General features: G+C 35.2%; 1 protein-coding gene across 2 annotated transcripts; it reads right to left on the bottom strand.

The window, feature by feature from the left end:
* Positions 1-9,801: 9,801 nt before the first annotated feature.
* Positions 9,802-12,728, bottom strand: LOC109000083 (transcription factor bHLH137-like). Of its 2 annotated transcripts, XM_018976960.2 has the most exons (8): positions 12,244-12,728; positions 11,886-12,068; positions 11,611-11,676; positions 11,450-11,518; positions 11,266-11,349; positions 10,885-11,082; positions 10,580-10,704; positions 9,802-10,422 (listed from the first exon to the last, which is right to left on the bottom strand). In XM_018976960.2, the coding sequence occupies exons 1-7, from the start codon at positions 12,616-12,618 to the stop codon at positions 10,612-10,614; spliced, it is 1,068 nt and encodes a 355-aa protein (XP_018832505.1). In that variant the 5' UTR covers positions 12,619-12,728; the 3' UTR covers positions 9,802-10,422; positions 10,580-10,611. The 2 variants fall into 2 exon arrangements, with proteins under 2 accessions (XP_018832505.1, XP_018832558.1); XM_018977013.2 differs by lacking the exon at positions 11,450-11,518.
* Positions 12,729-16,604: the final 3,876 nt, after the last annotated feature.

The raw sequence follows: 16,604 nt of genomic DNA, 5'->3' as shown, positions 1-16,604 counted from the left end.
CCCATATTATAACCGAGAGGCCCAACCCAATACAAAGGGAATCCAGCCCATGGCCAATAACGACTGGATAAGCCAATACCGACGAGATAACTATCCAGTCGATGACAAAAGATAAATGAGATTATTATTCAAATTTGCTAAGAGATGAATCCTCATTTCTAAATTTGAGTTCAAATAAAATATAACCACTATCCAATAAGGAAACAAATATAACTCATGGAACTCTATATAAAGGAAAAATCTAAGTAAGTAAAGGGATCGAATTATTGTGATTATTATTGTTATCTTCAAATTACTGATTTAGGCATCGGAGGCGTTCCCTCAAACCTCCGTGCTCTCTACACTTTAGTTGGTGATCGTGAGGTGGTGGCGGTGAAACACGTCCATAACAATATTTATTGAGAGAATTAATTAATTATGTCATAGCTAGGTATGGAATATAATATTATTACGTACTATAAAATAAATAAATAGTACATGATGATAGAGTAGTATATTGAATATAAGTCATGTATATGTTGTCGTTTAATTAATGTATATATAGATGTATAAACTATATCTATCATGATTCATGAGTCTTAGGCTGTAGTTATACTAGACTAGTACTCTATATCTATGATCATGAGGCATTGTGATATGGTGGTTTTCATGTCGGACTTACAATCTGGAGGTACGTACGTGGTACTCCATATATGGTTCGGATATTGGTAACCTTTATGTTTTGTAATTGAGTTAGAAAAGTCTCGTATGGGTCTATATATGGATATATAAAATAAATTTTGGAATATTCGTTTGCGACTATAAGGGCTGGTTTGATCAATATATTAGAATATTTATGAATGGTAATAAAATAGTTTGAGTGAGGAGGTTTTATTAGGTTTTGGAAAACGTGAAAAAAAAATTGAATAAAAATATTATAAAATTAAAAATTATTTGAACATATATAACTTCTTAATATTATTTTTGTATTTTATTTGAAAGTTTTGAATAGCTGTAATGATTAGGTAATGATTATATAAAAAAGTTAAATATTTGAAATTAAAAATATTTTATATTTGAGTAATGTTTGGAAAGAAAATATCTGAAAATACTTGAGAATATATAAGAATACTTGAAAATATTTATGTTTCCAAAGGCACCTTAAAGATCTGTGAAAATAAATAATACTAATCTTCACACAACTAGCTAGCAAGGAGCCCACTAGTTGTCACACTCGTCGTGACCCGTTACCAACCTCTTGGTTTGAGTAGTAAATCTCGTGCTTGTGAGTTTACAAAGCTACTAGTGACCACCGTCAGGCCCGTTGAAGGTATTTGTCGCCACCCAGGCATTTCCCACTCCATGATGAGCTCGAAACCGCCATACGAACATCAACCATACTCATGCCTCCTCACACATGAATACGGGGCTTGCCCGTGGCCGAAGAAGCCATTGGTAACAGCGGTCTAGACCATCGGTTGTTTATGCCGCCACTGTGGCACTCCTTGCCCCATGGCAAGCTCAATCATGCCATGCAAACACATACGAAAGTTGGCAGGTTGCACATCCATTGGGAAAGCCCCATGGGCCAATCGGCCTCTCTTTAGTGGTAGGCATGTAGCTCGCCATCTCATCAACAGTGATGGGCAAGCTCTAACTCGCCCTATCTTAAACCCCATGGTAGGCACTTAACCGCCAATCCAAGGCCATGGCGAGCACAAGGGCTTGCGGGCATGAAGCCTCCAACCTACTAAGGCAAGTAAGTATTCCTCGCCTCAAGGTGCACATACCATGGTCATCCTCGCTGGTTGAAAACTTCTCGACAAGTCCTTGCCGCCAGGGGCTGTAGAGGTTGGTGAGACAAATCCCGTCATGACTCGCATGGTGGGCACGGGTGCATTGAACTCATCGTAAGTGGTGGGCTCCCCTCCACCCCTAATTTTCACATTGCAGTCAATACAACTTAGCAAGAAACGGTTCAAGAAGACTAACAAATGGAGGGCATCAAGCACACCATAGTCACCAAGTCACCACACCTCAACACCATATATTCACCATAGTAAAGGCACACGCCGAGAAACAACGCTTGCGTGAATCACCAACGCTCTTCACGATCAACAAAGGAACTCTCCAAGCAAAAACACTTCCCTAAGAAAATAATGCTCTTCCCAAGATACAAGGCTATTCCAAGCAAAGAAAGCTAACCTGGAGCACTAGCTAAGGGGTCACCCTTGAACAGCGTGCAGGCATCTCATAAGCATGTCTTCATCAACATCGATCGTCTTAGAGCACTTGCTCGAGCATGAAGGATCTTTATTATCACCAAGGCAAAGCCGCCTTCAAGCCTCACTTGAGTGTCTCGAACCCTTAGTCCAAGAAAACAACTCAGATTTGCGAGTCTCAAACTTATGATTTGGATTCCACTAACTAGTTTGGTTGTTGGTAAAAACTTATCAGAACAGTTGGTTTTCCTAGAGACAAGCACTTAGACCTCTCACCATAGCAACAAGATCGAGCATGCCTCCCGTCACAACAAAGCGGTTGAGCAATCCTCTTGGCCACTTACAAAGTTGAATGTTAGCAATACTCATGAGATCGAGGCTAACACTCGCACCTCAACAACGCGATCAAGTACATGACCTGATGCAAGGGTATCCGGGTCTAACGATGCTGAATTGGCAGATTCAATGTTGATCATGATGGAGTACTTCAAGAAGGCATATCAGTGCAAAATATGGCATGAAAATGTGAAGATTGGTCGAATTTGGGCAATATTGCGTCTCTGTTAGTATTTTGGCTATCAGTATTAGAATTGCACGTATAACCCCAATTCGAAAACTCTTTTTGGCGCACATGTCGTGTTCAACATGTTATACCTGGTGGTCCCCATCTCGACCTCTAAATTAGCCGTTTTCACTCGTAATCATCGATTTAAGTTTTTTTTCTTTTATGGTAATATTTCAATGTTGCTTTTAGAGATGATTCTTATTTTAGTTTGGGCCAGCTTTTTGGCAAGATACTTATTTTAATACGTATTTTATTTTTATATAATAATTGGAATTTGGAATTTTCGAAAAAAATTCTTAAAATTCTCGGATTTCCTGAAGCCCGACTTTTAGGCTTCAAAACCAATTTTCAACTTCAATGAATAAACCTAATCTCAGAGTTTTCTCTCTATTTTGCATTCTTTCTCAATCTCAATCTCTAGTATCTGTTGATTAACTAGCCATCAGAATAATTCTTATTCTACCCGGCGTCAGGACCGAGGCTAAAACTTTCACCATAACCACTGCCAACGATTTCCCCCAAGAACTATCCTCCAAGCTCCATATACGACTCGAGCGGGTTGCCTCTAAGAACGGGTTGACAGACTAAAAAACGACGAGATTGACTCAAAGAGTCGCCAAGCTCCCTAACCACTTAAGTGAGAGTTGCTACAAACAAACTTTAACCTTAAAGAGAAAACAACAACACTAGCACGAAATTGCCTCAAAGAGGGAAAAAAATCTAATAGCGCCAACAAAAACAAAAAAGATCTCAAATATAGAGATACGTGCCTTCCACGATGTTTGCTAACGATAACCAATAACATATAACCATGGGTACGCTCAACTGTCACTACAAGAAAAATAAGCTTTTGTGGCCATTTAATTGCGGCGAAAACGTTATTTGTGACCAAAACAGTCTCATTTTGGCTGTAAATAGTCATTTCGCTGGAATTAAATGGCCACAAATAAACAATTTTCTTGTAGTGTGTCATATATATGTTCACACAAACAAGATTCCTAAAGGACCATCCTTAGCAAATGACCTTATTCGTATTTACATTTCTTCTCAAGACCTGCCCTCAGAGATCTTCGTTACTTCAAACAACAACAAAAAATCAAGGACATGTTCTCAGAACTTATCTTTGTATTACTTTCATAGACTATCTCTACTATGATTAACTTGAAGATTCTCAATACCTTCTTGTTTGGTAAGTTAACCTTAAAAACCACAGGCATGTGTTGGGTATGAAATGAACCCGGCCTTGCCCATTGGGAAACAATTACTAATTGTGAAGGAAGAGATAAAGCAAAAGGAATTTGACTCATACAGGAAAAATGAGCAAGCGACGTAAAGCTGGTATGAATTAACCACTCCAAAGAAGAAAAGAAACCTCAATAAAAGCAGAGGATCTCTACAGATTTTAGATTGATTTTCTATACACACACGAGAGGTCCCTTAGATCTTCTCTCACCAAAAAGAAGGCGTCTTCTTCAACCTTCCTATAACCCAGATGTCCTCCAATGTATTGAGAGATGCGAGAGGCCATGAAAGACTATACAAATTGTCAAGTATAGTAGATTTCGACCTCAATTAACAATTTGAAAATGTAGATTTTTAAGTCGAACCATGTAAATATCTTCATTTCTTTCTATTTATATTTAAATGCTTTATTTATTATTTACTCCATGTATGAGCATTTGAACGCCATATCAACGTCGAAGTGATCATCATAAGCCGTTCAACACCATGCAGAAAAAATGCATTAACATGCATCACAAAGGAAAACTTTGTATTTCTCGATGGTTGAGTAATAAGTTGTTCGGGGTTCACATCAATTCAATAATATATATAAAAAAAAAAAAAAAAAAATTGAGATGAGTTGAGGTGGGTTGAGATTATTTGTAAATAGTAAAATAAAAATTGAATTATTTATTATATTTAGTGTGAAAATTTAAAAAAATTATTTTAAAATTTAAAAAAATTAAATTATTTATTATATTTTATGTAAAAATTCAAAAAAATTATAATAATTAAATAAATTAAAATAAATTGAGATAAATTTTGAATCCAAACCTCTTTTTAAAATTCTCTATAATAATTCTCAGCCCAAAGCCCAAATATAAATGGGAATTGGTATATATCATGCTAACTAGCTGTGACCCAATTAAAGGTTTGGAACTCCTCCGTTGATCTCTACTACCAACGATATTGCGCTTAAATTATTCAATTCAACTAGCTAGCTAGATGGCTAGGTCGGTCAGGAGATTTTGTAGTAGTAAGAAATGCATGTTATATCTTGCCTAGCTAGCTACTTCTGTGTACTGCATGCATGGTCAAGTCAAAGGCATGCAAGTTGGACATGCATTAATTAATTGGCATACATTAATACATATATGTATGTATGGCATGGCAAAGGCAATCTCTATACTATATCATGTATGTGCAACGGCCAAGATCATCAAGTTGTCTATGCATAGAGGGAAGGAAGAAAAACCCCTGATCAGTTCATTTTACTGGGACAGCTAGCCCATGCTGTAGCTGCAAATAAGAGATATGGACACCAACAAATTAATATATTAAATCGGTAGTGTCACAGTCTAGGCAATCTTCTTCAACTCTCTCTGAGATCTCTCTCTCCCTCTCCAGGACAAAAAGCGACAAAGGCAATTCAATGGCCTAAGGGGCCGTGCCATGCGGTCTTGCACCTTCAACACCCCCTGTGGACCAATATTGGTCATGTGGACCCCGGCCCCACTCGCCTCAACCATGGTCTGCACCGTCCCAAGCATTGCGTCCAGGCCGGTGGTCCCTCCCAGTCCCAAACAACAAATATGGGACGCGCTTAATTTATAATGTATTTATAAAAATGATGATAAATATTAATCCTATGTACATGTCCTTATCTTTTAGCTAAAACAACAAAAGATGGCAGCTTGCAAGTAGCTAGAAAGAGAGTTTTTTTTAGTAAATGCTCTTGCTAGCAACTTTGCTTTTTTTTTTTTTTTTTTTAAATTGTCTTTTAGTTTCAGATAATTAGTCCAACACCCAGAAACATGACCTCCAACTAGTGTTTCCTGTCGTCTCTGTGATGTTTCCAGGAAGGAGTAGTAGCTGTTGATGATATAATTATGGCGTCCTCATGTTTTTGCTAATATATATATATATATATATATATATTATATTTCTGTGGCGTTTAATATATATACCTCAAATGCATGTACGTACAGCTTGTTGGAAGAACTAGTAAGTTATAGCGAGAAGGAGAAATCTGTGAGATTGTGTACGAAAAATAAAAACCGAATTTCGTTTTATACGTTGTTTTACGTACTGATCATCATCATCATCTAACGTACGTACTTAATTAAGAGGTTCTTCTCTTCTTCATGTACGTCCTTCATGTACTTAGCCGCACGGAGCAGATAGAAGAAACTAGTTAAAATGAATGAGACAGTACTATGGGAGGAAATAACCAATTAATTACGTATAAATTAAAGTTGAAGCTAGCGGGAATAACTTAACTCTACAAAGTACGTAGTACGTACATGACCAACAATACCAATATTTCAAAAGCAAAGACCGATCTCGATTGATGCAAAGTATAATATAAAGATCAAAAGAAATTACATATCATATAAATTGATTGTATGTGAAGGCATTTTCCTTGGAAATTGCTAGCCTGCGCTTCAAGAGGTACTACGTCGATCGTATACCTTATATATATATATATATATGAGCTAGTAGTACTCATGTTAAGTAACTAATTGTACGTTGTAAATATATATAAGCTAGCCAGTTACGCTACGTACGTACGTACGTGGAAATTAACATGAAATTAATATTCGATTCGCTAGCTAAAATATTACATGATATATATATATATATATATATAGCCAAGATCGATCGCATCTCTATATATATGAAATATTTCATGATATTATAAATATATATATGTACGTCAAGGCCTATATATATATAAATATATATAATTAATTAAGCTAGCTCATCATGTAAATATATAGTTGTATTAATCTTGCCAAACATTATTATTGTATATATGATTTAACCGATCGATTAAGCCCTTCCAATAATTTGATTCCCGACATATATATATAACGTAACCCTATATATAATTATTAGATCCTTGTACCTATTAGCCTACAAAAGCTCCATTAATTATCATGCAAGCTGTTAATTATTCTGTCCAAATGATCACTTATCATTATTAATTAACGTACACGTACAGCTAATACGTACTACTGATCATGATAGTGATCTATATGATTAGTATAGATCAGATCAGATTTATAACGTCAGTATGTCACGATTAAGCATCTAGTTGCCGAGGGTTAGCATGATGCATATACAATTAGTATTGTTGGATCAAATTAAATGTGTTGTTAAGGTTTCATTTTAAGTCAAACATTAATCTGCAGGTTGAGATTCTTAGTCACAAAAGCAGGGACTACTCATGAACAGTGCCAAACTAATAAAGAGTAACATGACCATACATTGATGTCGGGCAAGGCAACATGGACACGCAAGTACTTATGTAAATGATCTCATATATCATGCCCATGCAGTATGTCCCCATGACATGTAACTTTTCCAAACCATATATATGACATGATATGTTGACATGAGATTGTGACAACACCATAGATAGATCGGTGTACCATACTACTCTCCGAAGATCAGACAAGGATCGAGAATTGCCATATTTCATGGCCATGAGGGCCTCCAAGTTGACAAATATATAAAAGATGATGCGGGTGCAAGGGTTAATATTTACCAATAATATCCAGCGGTGCATGTCCAACGTCTCGAGATTTTGATGTATCATGCATGTATATATGTTCGTCATGATAAAAGCCGACACATGAACTGATCTCGAGGAGTGGTGCTTGCTTAATTGGCCGGCAGTTAACCCCATATCAAGATTAAAGGTCCTGATCATGACAATTAGCATGCATAATATTGCAGTATATTTTAAAATTAGGGTTTCCTTTCTTTTCCCATTATGTTTTTCTCTCTATTTCCCAATTTTATTTTATTTTTTTAATACAAGTTTCGAAATAATTATGGATGATGCTGATCTAGCTATATATATACAAGTCGGTTAATCTTTGGATGCACAATATTTAAGGTACGTACGTACGTACGTAGTCGCGATTCCAATAATATGGACAATTATAGGTAATCTCGATCTGGAATCACCATTTTGTTAGAGCAGAAGCTAACATCTATAATATCCTTGATATAAATCTTAATATTAAATGAAGAAATTCATGACCTAACTCATTTCATAAAACCGATTCTATAAAAGATGATTGATATTCCTTATAAACATATACAACATCTCGTCCACAGGTGATGTGGCATTATTCCTCAGCATTGAGTAATGAAAGAAGATGAAGAAAGTAGTGATCATCTATTAATTTAGTCGGCTAGAAGAATATTAATTACTGTATTCAGCTTGACATGATGATGGACACAATGTCATTACGTGACTAATCAACATGAGGGACCCAATAACATATTTCAATAAGTATGAAAGGAAAACATGGTAGACCCCAGATCAGAACAAATTGACGAGTTGGTGAGATACAAGCATGGTTAGAGCATTTAAGGAATTGGTCTCTCTCTCTCTCTCTCTCTCTCTCTCTCTCTCTCTCTATATATATATATATATATATATGAATGCTAGCTATTATATATCTAGTTCTGTACTTGATCCAAAAAACATGACTTGATCGAGGAAGTTCAAATCTTAATTATTTGTGAATTATATGTTTCTCTTGCAAACCGGTTCACAGCCAATTGGCAAATGAGAAATAGTTCGGATGTATAAAATAACTAGTTGGCCGGTGGGCCATCTCTGGAGAATTCTGTCATATATCAATGCTATAGATTAATTATGGTTATCCCTCAACTTCTATAAATAGTTAATTATATAAAGTAGTCGGCAGCCATTACTCAAAGCTAGCTGCTAATTCTAGAGGTGACTTGATCACAGTTCAACGCCTGTATGTGGAACAGATGGGACTTAAAATTGCCAAGGAGAGATTGAACGTTTTTTATCTTTCTGAATCAGATATAAAAAGAAAGCATCAAGATATATAAATAGTATATATATGTCTCTCATTGAAGAGCACATGCAAATGATGGTCCAATAAATCGGTCTGCAGGACATTGCAACATGTGGGTCAAACGTAAAAAAAAGGGAGGAACACCAAAATCACATGGATTGTCATTATCTGTTGCGGCATGGTACCTAAACATACACACACTCTTATACTATCCTTTTTTTCTCCTTAAAGTTGGAAAAAAAAAAAAAAGAGTTTCTTTGGATTGCGCGCAGATCGATGCATATCAATAATGGTATTTGAAGTTGGCTGGAATTAAGCATGCACATGATCAGTGTCCATATATATATAAGAGATCAGGCATGCAAGAACTGCCATTTTTTTCTAATTAATTAAGCACGATTACATGATCAATATTTAAATATATACAAATTAAAGATCAGATGTAATTTACCCAACAAACACTGCATTTAATGATTGGGTTACCGGTCAACCACTCTCGCATTGGCTAGCACTTATAATTATTAGGTGAAAGTAGGCCTTTTAGAGAAAATGCAAATCGACTAATCTTTTCGTAGTTATGGCATAGATCATATGCAGACTGGTTACATATTGTTCTTTGTTTCATGAAACTGCATGTAGTACTCTCTCTCTCTCTCTCTCGTCGAGTCCACATCTGATGCAAAAGCTATGCCAATTAATGACTCCTGTTTTTTTTTGGCCTCGTGTATGGGAGGGAGGGATCGAGACGCATGACATAAAAAGAAAAGGTTGTGCAAGTATGAGTTTCCACACTACTGATCATCAGACGTTATTGGTTCTTTTGTATTCTTCTTAATTTCGTGGAGAATGCACGTACACTTTGTTTTGTACCGAACATTGCCTAAAGGCTAAAAGTATTAAGTACTTTCTTCCTTGGGAAAGAGCAGTTATTTGCTTCAGTAGTACTGTTAGGCAGAACAACTTGTAATACAAAAGCCAAACGAGTGGCTGGATATCATTCAGATTACTGATCAGGAAAATCATGAAGTATCTTTAGGTAGGGGATGCTTCTGTACATCCAACATGGGTAGGGGGAATTCACCTCTGAAGCTAGCTAGTCTCACCCCCCTATAATACTGCCAAAACACAGAAGATTCCACCGATTCAAATAAAGCCAGCTAAACCAACAAATGCGGCCTGTCCGGTCATGTCAACAAAGGCATCAAGCTCGCTCTTTGTTAATAGAAAATAATGGCAACAATAACTGTAATAACAGAATAACTGTAGCCACGAGAATCATCTTTGTATATTTCTTAGTTATATATTTTACATATATATATTTTTCAGAAGTCTCTAGCTAGCTTAATTAACCATGCACCAAAAGTTCTTGGAATTTGTGCGTGACTTGGGTAGTCAACACGGCTACAGAAACTAGGCATCTATTTTGGTCGGTTCTATCTGTCCTTCATGTTCTTCATCCATTGATTTCGCAGCCCCTTTATTCATGTTCAGGCATCATGCACTTTAATCTATTGAACATGGAGAAAGAACTTTTTAGGTGAATAAGCCCCCTCCATTGGAACCGATGCTGAAAAGATCATGCATAAACCTAGATCGAAAAAGAGCAAAAGTCATGATATTGTAGAATACAACAAATAATTTAAGTATAAATAGAACGCTCACGTAAATATATATTTGGCTTTTATTTTCATTATTGTTTTTTTTTTTTTCCTGATCGTATGAGTCGACAGGATTTGAGGGCTGACCGGTGTTTGTAGGGCAGCTGTTGTATTTAACATTAATGTAAGAAACACAAGTTGTTGCTCAATCCAGACGGATTAAGAAACTTTTGTCTGTGGTCTTCCGCCTCACAAAATATACCAGCAATATCCTGAAAATGACATACCTGCAACTGTTAGGACAACAGAAAAGAAGGCCTATAATTAATAACTTTCAAAAAGAGATTTGGAGGCCGGTAATTAAACTTTATGGCGATCGATCACATGTAGTACCAGTAATACATGAAAAATACATGTGTGTGTGTGTGTCTATAAATATATATATCATGTACCTGGGGGAATGCGTTCGGCCTTTGTCCTGGTTGGAGTAAAAGTGAGGCAGAATTGTTCGTGATAGGATAGTTATTTGCTGTTGTAAAGGCGGAGGCAGTGGGTGTTTGACCAAAACCTGTGGGTTGGGTAAGGCTGCATTGTGTCACAGATGGCAGTGGGGATGCCATAGTTATTTGCTGTTGCATGCTTGTCAATCTCTGAATATATCAATATAAATTCATGTCAGAGACAAAGATCTCGATCTCACTATATCAGCCTTAATGAAGGAAGATAGGTAATCGATATTAATCCAATACGAGGCAAGATTTCACACGTTATATATATATATATATATATATATATAATATTATATATATATATACACACACATATACATATACCTCAGGCCTGACGATGAGTCCATCTAGGTCCATTCCATAATCATAGAACATGGGGTTCACTGAAGCAAGCTTCATTGAAAGGAACTGGAAAAATCACAAAACCTTATTATCAATAACTACGTACGTTTCTTTCAATAAATGTATTAATTATAACTAACAAGAAATTAATTACATTTGATATTACCTCTACTTGATTTTGTAGGGACTGAACATAATTGATTATCTCATCCAACATGAGGGCCTTTCCAGTTACCTATTTTTGAACCAAGCCCACATGAAGTTGTCAGAAAAACACTCAGAAAAGAATCAATTTCCTTAGAAAGACATGAGAGAACTGAAATTCACCTTATCGCAGCCCGGAACCAGTCGTTGTAATATCTTCATCCTCTCGCTTATTTTCTCTCTTCTTACCTGGAAACAATTTAGAGAAAATATTTACGATGAGACACTTGCGTATTAATGGTCATATATATATATATATATAAAATATAAGCATGCATTTAATTGGGTAGGTATGCACAAAAATTTGGTCTTTTGTGGTGGATAACGTGGGAATTATCTAGAATGATGAGAGACCTTGGGATGAATCCGAGGGGTGTTTAAGAATGAAATTAACATACCCTTTCTGCAAGGCTGTGGCTATCTGTTGCCTGACCCCTTCTTGCCCTTACGTGGATGTAACCTGTTGGAGGCTCTTCAGAAACTTTCTTCTGATCTTTCTTTTCAGCTTTAGGCTTCTTCGCTTCTTCTTTCAGGGCACCATTCCATCTCTTTTGTTTCTTATTCTTCCCTTCTGTCGGATCCTAATGAAATGAGTACACGAAGAAGGATTCAAATCCATTTTGACTGAAAAAATTTAGAACCAAAAATTCAAATTCTTGAACACCAATAACAGCTTACATGCACTGTAAATTAACTTATTATCATTGTTCTGCTATGTATAATTTGAATTTTAAGCTCGATCTTGGAGTGGGCTACCTTTGATTGAGCAGTAGTCAAGGAAACCCCATTTCTGGTCTTCCTTTTCTTCTCCATGGGAGTCACTTTCTGCGTAACCTGCTCCCCACTATCAAGCTTATCCACCACTGTTGATGACTCTGTACTCTGCTTTTTGGCCAGAGAAGGCTCATTATCACTAAAAGCACCCTTTGAGCTGTGGTCAAAACAGTTACTTTCACGAACGCTAATATCATCAACAGGAATCTCTTGGGTAGGTTCTAGTGGGTAAAATTGAGAGAAATAGTTGATGTTGATATTTTCTTCTTCCACAAGGCTAGACATCTTAATAGGGGTGTTTGGCAAGAAAATTGAGTCAAGAAGAAAAGGTTGGTGTTGGTATGAAAAGGCTGCCATTCAAGAGCTTTGGAATTGGAAATGAAGGTTATCAAGAAAGTGATAAGAGAGAAACTGGGCTGATGATATTTGAAGGCAGGCAGAGGTAGCAGTTGAGGAAAGTGGGTCTGATTCTGTGACAAACTAAAGAGGCGAGGTTTATATAAAGACCAGGGAGAGAGAGGGGGCACCGTTTGGATATAAAAAGACAATCAACTCATTTCATCATTCTTAATCCATCTTATCTTATTAAAAAAAATTTTATTTAAATATAAAAATATTCTTAACCCATAACATCAACAAAAGTAAAGTCCTAATAAATTAATTTTTTGGTAAGTCATTCCCATGCAAGGTTTGTGTACACTTGACCATCATCTCTCTCATGTGAACAGAAAAAAGAAAAGGGAATGAATAGTGCATCCGGAAGGTGGGAGATATTAAAGCTTTCATATGTTTAGACATCATTTTTTGTTTTTTACTTCAGGATAAGAAGCCCTTTTCTTTATTTTTCATATTTCTGAATGGTAACTTGAAAAACTATGAGAACCGTATGAGTATATATTGTTACTCACTAGTAAAACTTACTCTAGGGGGGTTGTTCCAGCTAGCTTCTGCTATATTGTATCATTATCGATCAAGACAGTCCTTTGCACAACCCTCTTATCTTGTAAATGGTCTGGAAATAAGTACTTTTAACGTTGTTGTGTACGTAAAAAAAAAAAAAAAAAAAAACACACACACAACAACAACAACAACAGATCAGCTGGGCTTTTTAACAAAGTTTCAATAAGAACAGTACTGGTTGTCCCTTTAATTTGTATAAATCAGGACTCAGTAAAAGTTGAATTAAGTTGTAGATGATCAGGAAGCGGCATGACCTGCTCTGGGGCTGTAATTTAAAAAAAGTCGATGGTCTGTGTCAGCGGAGACAGAGAGGGGACAACTGATATCTGATCACTGATCTCTTTTATATATACTGCTATATATTTTCAATCAGTGAATAATTATTTATTAAAAAGAAGCTAATTAATTAAAAGTCATGTTTGACGACCGATCCTGATCAGGACATTAACCGGGCCGCGGGCATGTCATGTAAACCTGATCTTGTTTTCCGATCCAACCCTTTTAAGTTTGATGGGATGCTTCATTGCTATATATGTATTTCATTTATGTAGCTACCAAATTTAGTACTCTTGTTTCTTATTTTTATAGCTAGCAAGACAGGTCAGAAAGTAAACTTCACGAAGCATCCGGGGCCTCCCTCTCTCATTTTCCAAGATCACTAGGATTACAGTACTACACATATAGATAATTGATTATATATATTATGAGAAATAATAATATTTACAATCTTAAAATATATAAATTCTGCACATTTATTTAAAATAATGATAAAATTTGAGATATACATAAAAAATTACTTTTTTAATAATAAATTTTATTTTATTTTATTTTTCAAAATAAATGCAAGAAACTTACATAACTAAAATTATATATAATATTAGTACTCTCGTATACTTTGCATGCATAACTAATACTCTAGCTAGCTAGCTAGCTAGCGTAATATCGAGGATATGGATAAATGAGACATGCACTGATGAGCTAGCTATGAAATATTAATTAGGACATACACGCGCATACGTATACGAGCTGCGTACCTAGCTAGCTAGGGAATATTAATACACGTTCGATCAAAGGACATTTAATATGTATCCGTATATATATATATATATTTAGTATAGATGTATATATATATATAGAGCTATATATATATATATATATTGACGTGTTATACAAACTAAGGAACCTGATCGTCAGTATCATGTTCGGACTTGACATTAATATCCTTATTATATTATATATTCCGATTGGTGCTCCATCGGCGGTATGAGATAATTAACTAGCTACCTGCTGGAATATGCCCCCTGCGTCCGGAATCATTAACTTTGTCTCCGTTCACCTCATGATCATAAGATAAAAGGGTAGCTAGCTGCAGTCTCACGCAATATATACATATATATATATATATATATATATATATATAGCAATGACTAATTTTGATTAGGGGTGTCAATATATAAATTCAACACGGACACGATACGAAACTAATGGATTTGAATTTGATGTTAACAGGTTCATATAAAAACCGATTGACACATTAAAACTCGATTTATAAACGGATCGATAACGGGTCAATCTGTTTTGACTCGTTTAGATTTTATTTTAAAATTATAATTTTATTATTATTATTGTCATATTAATGTAATATTGATATTTCTAATTAGGATGCTTATGTTTTTATTGTTGAGATTGTAATTCTGAACATATGCTCATATTTGTTATTGTAGAGTTTCTAATATTAATTTAATTACATGTTAAAATTTGAAAAATATTAATGTTTTTTGTTAATTAGTAGATTGTCTTTTTTTTTTAAAGATATTGTAGCTACTAATAAATATAGATTTTAACTTTTATGTGAAACTATGTTAATCAAGACAAATGAGTTATGCGTATTAGTTCAACCCATTTACATAAAACGAGTTTAAATGAGCCGTATTGTAGTGATCTATTTCTAATTAATTATTAAACATGTCAAAAAGAGTGACACAACACGAGTCGTTATCTAAATAGCTAGGTTAGGTTATTAGAGTTTGAAAGTTCGACACATTTGTCTTAATGGGTCGGGTTGATCTATATAATCGAATTTTCATGACTTGACACGATCACACGAACACAACCCAAAAATACGAGTTACCACCCCTATTATTGACCCTAGCTCTAATATATAAATAATTATTTCTGAATTAGATCGATCCATCTTTGTATGTCGAGAGTCTAGACTGGATTATGCATGCATGTGATGATCAGCACGAGTCACAGGCTCGATCCTTACAAGATTAATGGAAGATCATCTCCTTTCTATTTTAGCACGAGGTTGGTCATGATTGGCATTCATATTGGAATCATTCCTCCATAATTTGTAGCCTCAAATTAGTCAGAAACTACAGACATGAATTGAGTCTCTCTCTCTCTCTCTCTCTCTCTCTCTCTCTATATATATATATATATATATATAATAATATATATATCACAACTGAAAAACGAGTTCCATTCCAATTTCAAATGTGTCACAACCTGATCATCTATCTATATATGGAGCCCATCATGTTTTTCAGCAGTGTCAGATAAGGTAGTATCCAGAATATATAATTGGTGCAACCGGCCACCTCGATCGTGATCAAATTTGCAACGCGTCCACCCCCGCCGGCCCCCAACCCCAGTATATATGCAGATAAAACAAACCGACACGTACTAGAACTCGCAAATTAGTCCCAAACCAGTCGATTTTTTTTTTTTTCTAGGCTCCAAGGCCAAATTAAAGCCACAATAATTAACGGGCACTTCTTTTTAATGTTTCTTTTATCTATTTATTGTTCTGATCTCTCTTTGTTTAATTAAGAAAAAAATAAAAGAAACATTAAAAAGATCAAATAGATAAATAAAAAAAAATAAAAGAAACATTAAAAAGATCAAATAGATAAATAAGTACTGATTAACTTTACAAAAAGTATATATATAATCGATTCGTTAATATATTATAATACAAGTATGGTTCCACCTTTACCTACTACTTGGATGATATATGCGGATATTCCTCATCAGCTAAAGGGTATCTTGAGATTAAATAAGTTAGACCTTAATTCCTTTCTTGAGATGCCAGTTTCGTTATTTTTGGAGGTTTTGTTTGGTTTTAATATGGTTTTTGTTGTTTTTTACAGGTTTCCTTCCTTTATCAAAAGTGAGGTTTCTTTAACAAAGTCGTCCCGCCCTCCTTTACTTTTCAAAAAAAAAAAAAAAGTGCTATGTAATTAGATATATAGATATTTATATCTATCATTCGTTTAATTATATATCAAGATATGAATTGTGCTTTACTTGTTGACTGTCAGAGAAAGACTTATGATTAGCCATGCAGGCGGTCGTTGAGGCAACCATAGAAATGTCAT

Source organism: Juglans regia, chromosome 2, assembly GCF_001411555.2.
Source record: "Juglans regia cultivar Chandler chromosome 2, Walnut 2.0, whole genome shotgun sequence".
In the NCBI taxonomy this organism is placed as follows: Eukaryota; Viridiplantae; Streptophyta; class Magnoliopsida; order Fagales; family Juglandaceae; genus Juglans; species Juglans regia.
Note: the sequence above shows the minus strand (reverse complement) of the source record. Positions and strands in the feature narration are given on the sequence as shown.